The sequence below is a fragment of the Mercenaria mercenaria genome, chromosome 16, assembly GCF_021730395.1.
Source record: "Mercenaria mercenaria strain notata chromosome 16, MADL_Memer_1, whole genome shotgun sequence".
NCBI lineage: Eukaryota > Metazoa > Mollusca > Bivalvia > Venerida > Veneridae > Mercenaria > Mercenaria mercenaria.
The window spans coordinates 14,417,219-14,431,353 of record NC_069376.1 but is presented as its reverse complement, the minus strand read 5'-3'; the positions used below and the strand labels follow the sequence as shown (position 1 = coordinate 14,431,353).

Below are 14,135 nucleotides of genomic sequence, written 5' to 3'. Positions count from 1 at the left end.
TTAGTGCATAGGAGAATTGTCTTACTGAATAGAACTAAACTTCTTACAAAATCTGTTTTCAAATCTGACCACCTCATGTACTAAAACGAAAATAAATCTGTACATATTGCTATTTTCAGCATACATAAAAGTAGTGCAATGTGCGGACAATGATTTTTGTACGTATGGTGTACCGAACTGCCTAAAATTGTAAGACATGTCAGACTTAATGTGAACAAGATTTGGCAACGATCAAAAATTCTTTTCAAGGATTGTGCAGGTATAAGAAAGGTTTAATTTATTATAGTGGAATTTATGTACTTACGCGCTGCTTATTTCACGGAAAATTTGGTGGAAATGGAATTTTCGGCACTTCCTGGGGTAACTACCGAAATTACTTAACGTAAATTTCTCATTCATACGTGATTGTATATTTATAAATTATAAAAACAATCGAAATATTTGCTTTATCACGATATATGCAAATATTTTTAGACAATCTTGAAACATTAGGCCACAGTATTTCCGCATACTGGTCCGGGACGAGTTCGATGTGTATAGTGATTCCTTATTAGATGTTTCACCGTCGTAAACTAACCAATTTTGATCTATCGACTTTTTAAACAATATAAGAAAAATGATGCAGCATGTTTTTGAAAACACAGTGAGAAAAATCGCAGAAAAAATGTACAGCCAAATATGTTAGGAGGTAATACAATTTGTATACAGTTGTAGATAACTACGAAACATTTTACAAATTTAAATGCAATCAGTTGAACTTGAACTTGCGAAAACCGGATGATTAAAATCAGCAATCTCTCAAAAGTAACTTTTCTGCATCTTGGTTCTTCGTTAAACAATGATATTTTTTCACACTTTCATATATTTAAACTGATAATAAATGTGCATTGAAATTCCGGCATTGAAATGGACATTGACTTTACATTACTACGGTGTTGACAGCGGAAACAGCGGTCCAGTACTAAGACTGTCTACGAAACCAAGGATAACGAGTTCTTTATCTGAAAATTACGAACATTGGGATCAGTGTTCAGTATACACCTGAAAATGATAGACTTGCTATTTGCCGAGACTTGTTTTCTATCGTCGTTAATATAAAGTAGACTAGTAAATATTCGTACACATGCATAATCTCATAAACACTTCTTTAATGTATGTTCTCTGAAATGAACAAATAACTGGCTCAACTGAGACACCATACTTTAAAGTAAATTCAGTTTATTCACCACGAGTTTCAAAATGCACGGGAGTTTCGTGATAATACATGCCTTAAATTTCACATGGTTGAAGTGTAAACAAATAGTTAAATTTGCTTCGTTTTATTTCTCACGGAAAAGATCGGACGTTTTTTTATATTGGAATAATTATAGAACATCTATGCATTTAAAGTTGAAAGTTGATTGTTTTCTACAGGACGTAAAACTGAAATAAGTAACCACTTTCACTTTTTCAGCAATGTTCCTCAGGTGAACTTTGACATTGTTTACGAAGATAAATCAGTTTTGTGTCATCTTGAAATGCGTTGTTCGGCTGAAACGTATAGTTCCCGGAAAAGATCTGAAATGGTTTATTTTGGGGATTTTTGTTTTATTTATAAATTCAACACAATGTGCAATATTTCCAGTTTTTGAAAATGATTGAAATTCAACTTTATTTAAGAAAAAGTTTCGATCTTTCAGTAATATTTTGTCAGCGGATGCTTACAAATTTTAAGTGAAACGGCTTTCTTGTCCAAGGGAAGTGTGTAAAGCGAAAAACTATCATTACACATTGCGTTTATTCTTTAATGTGAAGGATCGGTAACAGATTAAGGAGATCGGACAGTGAAAAACTATACTAAATGGATATCTCTAACCATGAATAAGGAGACATACATATTTCAGTAAGAAAATCTCAGGTAAAAGAACAATCATATATTTTATTCCTTGAAATAAACATGGCGGCGAAATATTTTAGAAAAACTGTGTACGTGTTTTTGCGCATTAGAATGTTTAACGACATTTTCTTGAAAAAGTAACGCTCGTGTGCACTATTTTGGCATTTCTTTGATTTGAAAATAAATATTTTATAGCAATTTAGGTTGCATACGATACCAAAATTTTGCACCAAAAATGTTCACTCATTTTCTTCCAAAGCACCGTGGAGATAGGGTTCAGCGTAGCTTTCATGCTCGCAAAATTACCTACAGATATATCTTTTCAACTTTTATCATACATTTTTTGTGTCCTTGCATTTCGAAAGCTGTTTCGAGGGTTCTGATTTTTCACATGAACTTCTAATTTCAGTTTGCGGAAATACCTTAAATCAAATTACAACGAGGAAGGGTGTGGCGGGCATTAATACAACGCAGGTTAGTACGAAATACTCTTTCAGTGTTTTAGCAAATGACTTAGAGATATATCAAATTATCAAACGGCAGATTTCTTAATATTAAGCGGATTTTAAGGTGTTTCTGAAGCATTTTGATGTCATAGAAGATGAAATTTTCCGCCTTTCTCCGAACAAAACCTATAGTTTACGAATACGGATGTACGGTATGGGTACGGTTCGGGATTAGAAATAGCTTTGACTCAATGCAAACTTGGAGCGCAGGTATAAAATTACAGACTACAGTATATGTCGGATTGAAGCAATTTGAACTAAAAGTACTTTGAATGTATATATTTTGTAACCATGATGATAATTACCTTAACCTTTCTTCAGTATATTATACAAATATACATGTACATTAAATGCACTCGGGACGTTGAATTCTTCATGTGAGGAAGCCATCCAGCTGTCTTACGGAAGGTCGGTGGTTCTACCCAGGTGCCCGCTGGTGATGAAATAATGCACGAAGAGGCACCTGGTGTCTTCCTCCACCATTAAAGCTGGAAAGTCGCCATATGACCTATCATGTGTCGGGGCGACGTTAAATCCAACAAAAAAAAATTAAATGCATGCGAACATACAATAATCTGCGAATTTTTGCCGTACGAGACATTAGAGAATCACATCCTGGCATGTGCAGAAGACCGCTCCAACTCTGCAATGAGTTACGCTGTCACCCCGGTATTGAAGTACTTCCGGGTCGTTGTATCCTAGGAAGTAGTTCTTTGAAATTTTGAAGTTCCCAGTTTTTATCCCTACTTTGACATGTTAAATTCCAAATTTATTTATTGATACTGTGTACATTTTTTGTCATTTCTGATGCCTTTAACAGTTGTTTTATTTGTGTTTTTCAGGACTTCATTTCTGTGCGGAAGGATTAAAAAACTACACCAGACTGGCGGCCGTGACAGATGTCAGTGGGAAATTTAAACATGGACTAGATACTTTGATGTGTAGCAAAAACGTTCATTGTTGATGGTTGTGTTTTTCTGTGATATATTGACTGGAATAGTATTACTCTTCAGAAATACAGAGCTGTCGATGCTGCATTTTTTGTTGTAAAAATTCACAATCCATGTCCAAAAGTGCTTGTTTTACTATACAGCAAAGAACGAGAAATTGTACTGGTCCGACACCCTACATCGATTAGAAACACAACCAAATTGGCACGGTGTTGGGGTGAAGTATCGACCCGTCCGAAAAAATCTGTAACGAGCGCCTTTAAGAAATAGTTCGATACAGCTTGAGCGTAAATAAATGGGGATCGACCATGTTTGGTTCTAAATTCATATATGTATCTAAAAAAATATTCAAAGTAAGTTACCGTTATACTCTAACTGTGACTTTTAGTTATATCCAAATAACATAGATTGCAAGTTTATGATAAAATAATGTTACCACTTGTTTATAACCTATATACAAAAGTACCAGTCACATGAACTGGCATAACGTTTTAATAGCTATGATATTGGCGGTATTTAACTGTCAATTAAGAATTCATTAAAGTGTCGCAATAAAAAAAACATTCGTTTCAATGTTTTGATAGATAAATGGCACAATGAGCCTCACAGTGTTTTGGTACTAAACAGTGTTGAGAGTTGAGCTCACGGAAAAGGGTGGAGTTTGGTAAGTAATAAACACGTCTTCGTTATAGAAAAGCTGAATGCAACAATACCTGCTTTGAGGCTAGAATTAACTGGTTCCCGGCTTGTGATGGTCATGCAGGACCTGCAGGACGAAAGCAGTTTTAATTGTAAACATGTTTGATCAGTTACTGCATTACCTAAGTGAGAGTAGTTTACTAACGTGACATCCTGTCCTACTGTATAATATTTTAGCTGAATTTGAGGTTGTATTGTATGAGATAACATATTGAAACAAATTAAAAAAAAATATTTCCCAACTTTGCGTAGTGTATGTAAAAAATTAAGCAATATAACACAATTCCATCACAAATTATGCATGTAGTAAAGTCAAATTTAACATAAATGTAGATCTTGTATAAACATTAAGATTATTATATGCTTAAAGTTTAAAATGTCACACATGTTCACACCTACTTTATACGATGCTACCTTTAAAAGTGGGAGTATAACAATTATGAACATTTGTAACAATAATGAATACACATGAATTGTCAAGATGCACAAAACTAAAATTTAAATCGACGAACTCGAGTTTGCTAAATATCCTGGCATATGTATCTATCTATCTCACATCAGAATGTATAGACTTAACATAAGGGTTATGCGTAAATCCTGTTTGCAACAAATTAGTTTTTATTTGCATGTTATTTCATGTACTCCTTTTTCCTCCCGAGTTTGCTTCAAACTGTTCACAATTTCACCAACGACCTGTCTATAAGCGCCAGCTGTCACCACAAATGTCCCTTTCGTGGCAACTCTAAGATTTAGACGAAAGGTGTATTTCATCTATCTAAGCAAAATAATTCAAATTTTACATTTGGCTGTTTTCATAATTTCGTCCCAGTCTGACCAATACATTTCCCTTATTCTGTCAAGGTAGTCCATAACATTCTGCATTTCACCGCCTGTAATTACAAAAAAAATATCTGAAATCACCTCTCATGTATTTGTGATAAATAACATTCTGTATTTTACCGCCTATAACTACAAATCAATATTTATTTTGCATTTAACCACCTGTAATGGAATAACAAGTCATTTTGCATTTCGCCTCCTATGATATAACAACAAATTGTTCTTTTTTGCTCCTGTAATCTCATGAAAAGTAACCATTGCGCGTTTCGCCTCTCGTATTACATTAAGTCACATCGTCCCAAGTATTGTTTACATTGCATTGCAGTTTGTATTACGCTTTCTGTAACAACGCTAAAATTTCTCTCTGTGTCACCACATCAAACAACAATTTTTGCATTGTTCCAGCTTTTGGTGTATGCCATAACAATTCGCTGCCCATATCTGACATTCTATCCGACAACGAATTATCAAAAGTCATACACCTTTCACCTTTCAGATTTCCAAAATTGTAACAACATAAAAAATTATACATTTCACTGCCTTTAATAACATAAAATATCACTCTTGTAATAACTCATCAGAAATACATATTTTACCTGTAAGAAGTTGGTGTCCCGGACATTCTGCAGGTGAACACCATCGCACCTGTGACAGAATACCAAAGGCAGCACAATCGACCTCACTTATAGTGTCACCCATGATGAACTTTTTGTCCCCTGTAATTAAATAAAAAGGTTACATATTTAGATCATTTTTATTGTCACCCTATTTACTGTCTAGTTTAATATGCTAAACAGCGCCTGTAATATTTCAATTTCATTAAAAAAATAAGTATGGTCATAATTTTTGTTGAATAAATTTTGCTTTAAAAAGATTTAGTTATTCAGTGAAAAAAAAATCATGTAACACTAAAATGAGTGTTTGTCGAACTATATAGTAAAAACTATAACTAAAGAACAAGAGAAAAGTCCAACAGAAAAAAAATCTACATTCAAAGACCACAGCTGCACTTAAAGCACTGCATATGAAAATGTTGCATTTGTAAATTTAAATACATTCTCATCGACCAAGCACTTGCAAATGTACACAGTGTCTTATGGTAAGGGTCAATATTGATATATCTTCTGGTCCTTCGGGAATATGGGGTACATACAATTTTATAAGTATGGTAGAATCACAACTGAGCCGATATGTCCGGCTTTATGGGTGTTGCGCGTTTCATTATCTCTCATGAACGGATCAGTCAAGCTAATTCTATTATTATTTTGCTTTGTTGCTTTCCATGCTTCCAAACATTTTATGCTATCAATCCGAGTCTTGATACCAGTCTCGAAATGATATCACTTGTCGTCGGTGTACGTGTCATGAAGGAGATTAGACCAAACCGACAAATGCACTTTCAGTTTTGTAAACCCAGGCTCTCATCATTCTTACCAAGCGTATCAGAGAACTTCCTAAGATCTTCTACCAACATATCTTTCACCTCCTCATCGCTATGGCAACCAATACCAGCTTCTTCTGTCAGCTTCTTCTGATACCATCTTGCTAGTCCTCTTACGAATTTGTTGACTATTGCCGGGCACTTGAACATATTGATGAGCATATCATCCCAAAATACGTACCAACGCAAATGGTAATGCACCCTAAAATTTAAGGCAAAACTCAGCTTCAGTTTGTTTACCATGAGACCGATAAATATGCGTCTGTGTTGATGCTTATGTTGCAGAGAATCAAAATATTATCACCTGCTAAATTATTTCATTTGTTATTTGCAGATTACGTCACGTTAAGTTTAGATAAATTATCTTATGCATTAACGGCTTGTTACTTTTCTTCATCAACCTTGCCAAATAGTTTATTGTAAATTTCTTAATTTCATTTCATTTCTCTACAAATAGGAACTGCATAAGAATGCTAGTATTCACAAAAGACGAAGCATTTGAAGGAATGTATCCGTTACAATTATAACATGTTGACTTACCAGTATGTGTGTTCCTCAAGCCAAGTCTGTATCTCAGTAGCCTTTTCCTTGTCTTCCAAGGGTAGGTGTTCATTCAAATCCTTATCCCATATTTCTGATAAGTACTTTATAATCATCTGTGAGCCAGCCATCCTCTTACCGTTGTATTCAATCCAAGGTAAACACGATTTATTGTCTGGTCCATTTTCATGATTTTCATCCATCTAGAGAGTAAATAATGAATACTTCATGGTCTTTCATATACTTTGCTTCATAAGAATGATAATACATTGTTGATTTTCAACAGTAAATACAAATACGAGTTCTATCAACTGAAGAGTTTTCTCCATCGAAGCCACTCCTGTACAATTTAATTTAATAATATGTTTTCCCTTTTTTCTATAAATAGTAGACGGTTGGTTTTACCCTTAAAAGATATTCGAAAATCAAATCAATTGCAATAAGGTTACACATGTTGTAAGTGACAAAATGCCATTGTAAAACTGGACTTGGAAAGTACGACATAAATAATACACTTATTTTCACTAGAATTGTTCATGCTATCACCAGTATCCAATATATCTTGAACTATTTTGACTTGTGACACATTCTGATCAGGAATTCTATTCCCGGCTGGATTTTTATATCACCAGGATCACTCTACAACTATATAGCCAGTTGTATTTAGACCTGTCTCACGGGCATGTTAACCCTAGATATTGTTGCAATGTCTTTAACTTACATACTGTTGGTTGAGAATAATACATATGTAGTGCAATAAAATTTTACATTACCTGATATGGAATTTGGTTAATTCTTAGGTATGTCTCTAGCTTCATGGAGAATGGATCCATATTTGGGACAAATTTCACGCGTGGCCATGTGTGAAGAATAACCGTATTGTATGGATAGTCAACGCCACATATCCTGAGTAATGAATACATTCTCATTATAAACATTGAATTGTAGTATATGAAATGCAACTTGCACATTTGCTTGTAAATGATTTTGCCTATAAGCACTGTTATTGTCTGTGTTTGCTTTGGCTTATCAATTGTATACTCCTTACATATCTTAAGCAGTGTTAAAAATAGACAATGCAAAAAATAAACAGCGATAGAATCGAACTTTTTGAAATCATCCCAGTGTAGTTAGATTTAAACTATTTACAGTGACTCACATATTTAACTGAATAAAAAGAGGGAAATATATTTGATAAAACTCCGACGATATATAAATTTTACAATCTTAAATGACTTACTGTCTTTATAGTTCGTATTTATGTGTTCTATGTCGTATAGTGGATACCGTTGTGTTTCAATGTAAGTTCGAAATATCAGTCTTTAGTGATCGTCAAGTGCAATATTTTTAAGTACGTTACCAGTGACAGACACATTTCATTGAAATAACATAAAATACATTTCACTATGTCCATTAGGCCTAAAAAAAAATTCTTTGTTTCCGGTAACATGCTCAAAAAAATTAGGGTAGGTAGGTCGGAAAAACTTTTTTTTTTTGGATTTTTTTTTTATTAAGGGAGACTTTTCGGAAATTATTTTTGTGTCAAAAAATGAATACAAATAGGGGGGTTATGCCTCTAGAGCATCAGTAACTTGATTTATAACATCACTGACCATGTTTAAAGCATAAAAAGTGCAGTTTTGCAACTTTTTGTCAAAAAGTTGAAAAAAATGTTCTCCAGGGCCATAAAAACATTTAGGATCGGGCCAAAAATTTAGGGTAGGTCGGGATACCGGAAACAAACAATTTTTTTTTTACGCCCAATGATTCGTGAAAAAAAGTAGTAAATAATTATATTCATTCCGACCACTTTACCAACAAGAATTATTAATATGACACATTCTTGAATTAGTTTCCACTTCCTGATAGAGTTGTGTGTTATTAGCCTTGCAATGAGAACTTAATGTAAACTATATGTACTTTATTGGTTACACTCTATGGTCCATTGCCTACTGAAAACTTGTTTATGTTTTAAAGTGTATACAGAATGTAAAGTTAGGTTTCGAGGTCAGCGATGGTTTTGTACTTTAAGTGTTCTTCAGTATGATAGTGGTTCTTACCTAAATAAATCATGCTGTTTCGGCAGACGTGTCTATAAATTGAACTCTCAAGCGTGAAAATCAAACTGTAGCGTCAGGTTTAGGTATTTGTATTGTTCTAGGATTTATTTGTTAAACATTATTTGTAAACATATTTTTGTATTTAATTTTACAGATCGACGTATTGTATATATAGATCATCAACTTTTAAAGAAATAATAGAAATCAGCTGTTCCATGCAACGAATATCGTTAAAGAATAAACAAATTACGAAGTCTTACCTTCTAGCCCCCTTGTGTTTTCTGTTCACATAAATTGCACCAGCTACTGCCAGGCCAAGCGCTAGAAATTTATTCTTGTGGTTCAGTACAGTATTCATTTTAATACTGGTAATAGCAAGTAAGATAATTACATATACTTATATATAACAATATAATGTTTTAAAAATATATACAATATAGTGTTACAATTAAGGTTTTGTAACCTTAATCAAGCTTTTATTAAGCTTTTCTTGTTGAATATAATCAAGAATTGTTGCATTTAAACTTATATGTCCTCTTTAGCAAAATTGAATACATTAAAGCATTTTGTATAACGACCTTGTATTTATTCCTTTCGTTTCAGTTAAATGGACACGGCACCCAGTCGTTATCGTACACGTAGACAGAATTGAAAATAGACGATTATTATTGTAATACCCGCTTTTATTTCATCATTGTGGAACATTACAAACAGTCACAAGCGTGTAGTTCAGTCTATTTTTAGCCATGATATACTAGCTTTTTACGGTATCATGGTATTGAAATCTGTACTTTAAAGGTGGTTATATGTAGGGCACATCGTCATCATTTATCAATATTTATTCACTATACATTTTGTATAGAAAGAAGTTAATATTAATTTTAAACTACGTATTGGTGCATTAATATCAACCGTTACGGCTGCGTTCCACAAAAGTCACCATTCAAGTAACGTTTTAAAAACTCGGCAATCAAAACTCCAGAAACGTTAATGAACCCAAATCTCTTTTTTCTAAAAGATCAAAACTGAATCGACAAAGCTATGCGCTTTTCTTTGGATTTCAGGTTATTTTGAATGAAATCAAAAGCACTCTTTCTATCGGAAGGCAAATTCATTTTTAATTTTTATTTGGGTGTTCATATTTTAGTGATTGTCGCAATTTATAATTTGCTTTTCTAATATTTACGAAAAAATAATCTACGGTCTACGTACGTATTTCAACAAAAACACGTAGGGTCACAAAACTTTGCAGGAATGTTGGTCAGCATGTGTAGTTGTGCACCTGGAGTTTCGCGTCCAGATTCATTCAGTCGTGTAGGAGTTATGGTCCCTGACTTTGTAAATTTTGGTCATTTTAGTGTTGTGTCGCGCCTAGCTCCAAAAGTATATGAAGTAGAGTAAGAAAACTTTACAGGAATGTTGGTCAGCACGTGTACTCATGCACCTGGGGTTTCATGTCCGGATTCATTCAGTCGTGTAGAAGTTATGGCCCCTCACTTAGTTAAAAAATGGTCATTTTAATGTTGTGTCGCGCGTAGCTCCAAAAGTATTTGACCTAGATTCACCTTAGTTTACAGGAATGTTGGTCAGCATATGCAGTTGTGCACCTAGTGTTTCGCTCCGGATTTATTCAGTATTGTAGGAGGTATGGCCCCTGACCTTGGAAAATATTGTCATTTTAATGTATGCGGTGATGGACAGGTATCTAAAAATCTCAAGAAAGCATATAAGTTTATATGTACATTATGTATGGTTATTTTTTGCTTTTTTTAAAATAGCAACATATTGTTTTCCCAAAGTTGATCTGTGTCCTTTGTCATGTAGTGGGAGCATCTGAATCCCATGGACACATTTCTAGTGTTACAGTATTTTATCGCATCCACTTTTCTGCTAACGCCTTCATCAGGATAGTTAACATACTAGTATATTACCTAACGTTTTTATAGTAAGGAAGTGTAAAATGTAAATATAAAAAAAATGAATATCTATTTCGAGTACTCTGGTGCTGTTAACAAATCATCAAAGTATCTTTAGCCCAATTCGTTGATTTACAGGAATTCCTGTTATGGTTTATACCAATATTAGGAAAAAAAACAGTTACATGTAATCCTTAATTGTTCACGTGGTGCGAATACTGGCAACTGATTATATGTTGATTAGGTTTTTGCGAGTTAAGGATTATTAGTAACAGAACTAAAGTAATATTTTTTTTGTAAAGGAAATCACTATCACTCCTTGTATAATACGTTTACAAAATATAGAATATCTCAGGCACAAAAAGAATTTGTTTAGATATCTGGAAATTAGTGTTGTATTTCTTAAGAGTTCTTTGAAAGTTGAATACTGACAGATTATATGTTTGGGAAACACATGAGACTTGTTTTTACATACGATGAAAATTGAAAAGCGTTTGTAATGCTTCCGTGAGGTAAACTGCCTCAATTATAAATATCTATATTAAACGCGATATCCACTATAGCAGTATTGCACACATGGTAAACAACGGAGATACCTCTTTTTAAGGTATAGGTTAAAATGTACAGTCGCAACTTCCGAGGTTGTTTTGTCGCGATAAAAGCACGTCAACAAAGGTGAGTGTCATCACATTTTTAGTATTTTTACATTGTATCGCATTTTAGAAATCGGAGAATGGTAGGCGATGTAGATCGGATATAACTTTTCAGAGACCTTTAAGTTGTCTAATTTATTCCTGTTTGCAAGCTGATTTAGCGATGAACTTGGCCGGTTCGTTATGAAAACACTTTCATTGTCACATGTTTGCAATGTAACTGGTATTAAGAAATAAACCGAATAGGCGTAAGATAGCTGTAGGGTATGCAATGTATTTGAAAATTAAATTTGTACCAAAAATGGTTTGGAAGTAGAAATATTTCCTTTTTTTTTAGAGATAGGTAAATGAAGTTAGATCCCTACTCCAATATATATGTTATTTCTTTTCTTGATTTTCTAAGCTACTTTAAATATAAAACGTCCTAAAAAACAAAAAGGGAAAGTACACACGTTAAATTCACAAATAGGAGAGACAATTTCTCTCTATATGACTATGTAAATATACTTATGTAAATAAACCTTTTAAGCCAGACTTATAAATATATAACTCTGAGTAAGACTGACCGAAAAACATTGTGAATTCGGCGTGCCTAACATTAATAAATATTAACAAAATTGCAGTTTACAGGTTCAAACATTTTTTGAAAATAACACAGGAAAGCCAGTCTTGAATATCAAATATCGCTTTGTTATCATTCATTCAAACTAATTAATGCTTTGAGTATAAAACTTGTTCGGTCAGCCGTAAGATTTAGATATCACTTATCTCCATACGATTTTTGTTAGACCGGGCGAATAGGCTCTTGAAATGGTTTGAAGCCAAATGAGTGAGGCTGTTTCAAATGATACGAAAATTAGGCATCTTTATTTTATATGTTTGAATAGCACTGCCACCGTTAACTCGGTGTACAGTTTACAATACAGTTACTTTGAGTGCACACAACCTTGTCGAAATATCGATGCTTGTTTAAACATGTCTCCTTTTTTGTAATCATAAGTATAATAAGCGTTTAAAGAATGGGCAAAACATTTAAAAAATAGATATTATGTACTTTCTTAAATTACAAATTCACTAAGATTATAATTATAAACCCTTTATTAACTTGTTGTACTGATATGTCTTTAGTGTATTATAAATCTAGCGCGTTATCGATATAATTTTACCTCACGTTGGTTTCCCATTCGTTTACACCAAAAATAGAAATGGATTTTCAAAGCTGTTACTTAATTTAGATTATACGTAAAGCCAAAGGAGATTTGATTAATGTGCATAACATTTCTAATAACCTTAAGATACCGTGTTTAAAATAAGCTGGAAGAAATTGTATAATGTCGGATTTATAATAATAAAAGAAGGTAAGTGGCACGTTAGATATTATTTAAACGAGATAGTATAGTATACGTAACAGGTCATTCTAACAAATATTCTGCAAATAATATACGCCTTAATACGGATCATAACTTTAAAGATTTTTCACTCTATGAAATTACAGAGTGTGTATAAGAAATCTGTTAAAATCCCATTAAAGATTTTAACACTGTATGTAGATTAAATGAAGTGTATCAGTGATTTCTAGTCAGTATTTATATATTGATATTTTTGAATTTTCGGAAAATGTGACTAAAAAATAGTCATCCATTCTGGTACCCGCCCGCTCGGCTCAATAGGGAAAACGTTCGACTACGGATCACTGGACGACATTCCCCTGGTTGGGCGAATGTTCTCTGTGACGATTTGATGAAAGACAATGTGTCTGAAATCATTCGTCCTCCATCTCTGATATTTCATGCGGGGTAGTAGGCAATTCCTTGACATGTCTGTAATACTGTTGAAACATGGCGTTAGGCCCAAAACAAACAAACAAAATCTATTAGTTTTATCTGTGCATGTAATAAGTAAAACTCTTTTTTTAACTTGTGATTTTGTGTTACGTTGTAATTCTAACTTAAGTAACATCCAGTAATTGTCAGGTAACTTACCGAGTCTAACTCAGGTTGGATGATACTTTGTAGTTATAACTTTGTAAATAACGCACTCAGCTGTTTCGATAGAAGTCCGTAATGCTGACTCTCCCTGTGCGCGATCCCAGCATGCAACAACTCCCGCGTTGGACTGTGTCCCATATTTATGCCTATTTATAGAATAGTCGGGTTCGACGTCTACTACACTCCCTCCACTTTATCGAAATGGGTGACACTTTGTGGGCTGGACACAACCATAGACAGGGCATTGTGGCGCTAACGTCGTCATCCTGGTTCTCTGCACTGTTTAGGTAAAGGTTTTGGGGCCTAGCACCCAAACCCTCCTTGTTGACTCCTAGTACATGGTCCTTTACCATGATTTAACCATAAAATTTATGCCTCTAGTGTCTAACCCTCTTCGACTTTTAATGGTCAAGTAGACCATTACCACACTCCTCCCTGTCCTAGTGTCTAACACTATTCGACATCCTATGGTCCTGGACGACTTCATCTCTCCTTCACTCTTCCCCCTCCACGGCAAAGGCAAAGTGACTACACTTAACCTCTGCTCCCCTTAACAGTACAATCTTTGCAACGGTACTTATCAATATCCAGTGCTTCAGTGGCTGTAACATCTACACATGACCCGTGATACCATTTATCACTGTAGTCACAATGAATCATAAACGA

General features: G+C 34.0%; 2 protein-coding genes across 3 annotated transcripts in view; one reads left to right on the top strand and one right to left on the bottom strand.

Annotated features, from left to right (window-relative positions):
- Positions 1 to 4,280: 4,280 nt before the first annotated feature.
- Positions 4,281 to 9,555, bottom strand: LOC123541334 (failed axon connections homolog). 2 transcript variants are annotated; one of them, XM_045326757.2, is made up of 6 exons: positions 9,173 to 9,555; positions 7,626 to 7,758; positions 6,853 to 7,055; positions 6,306 to 6,514; positions 5,468 to 5,587; positions 4,281 to 4,921 (listed from the first exon to the last, which is right to left on the bottom strand). In XM_045326757.2, the coding sequence occupies exons 1-6, from the start codon at positions 9,268 to 9,270 to the stop codon at positions 4,821 to 4,823; spliced, it is 864 nt and encodes a 287-aa protein (XP_045182692.2). In that variant the 5' UTR covers positions 9,271 to 9,555; the 3' UTR covers positions 4,281 to 4,820. The 2 variants fall into 2 exon arrangements, with proteins under 2 accessions (XP_045182692.2, XP_045182693.2); XM_045326758.2 differs by lacking the exon at positions 9,173 to 9,555 and adding an exon at positions 8,093 to 8,235.
- Positions 9,556 to 12,411: 2,856 nt separating this feature from the next.
- LOC128549485 (uncharacterized) overlaps positions 12,412 to 14,135 on the top strand; it is an 83,482-nt gene continuing 81,758 nt past the window's right edge. Inside the window, exon 1 of the mRNA XM_053526151.1 lies at positions 12,412 to 12,839. The gene's annotated coding sequence lies outside the window, so the exon portion shown is untranslated. The remainder of the gene's footprint in view (positions 12,840 to 14,135) is intronic.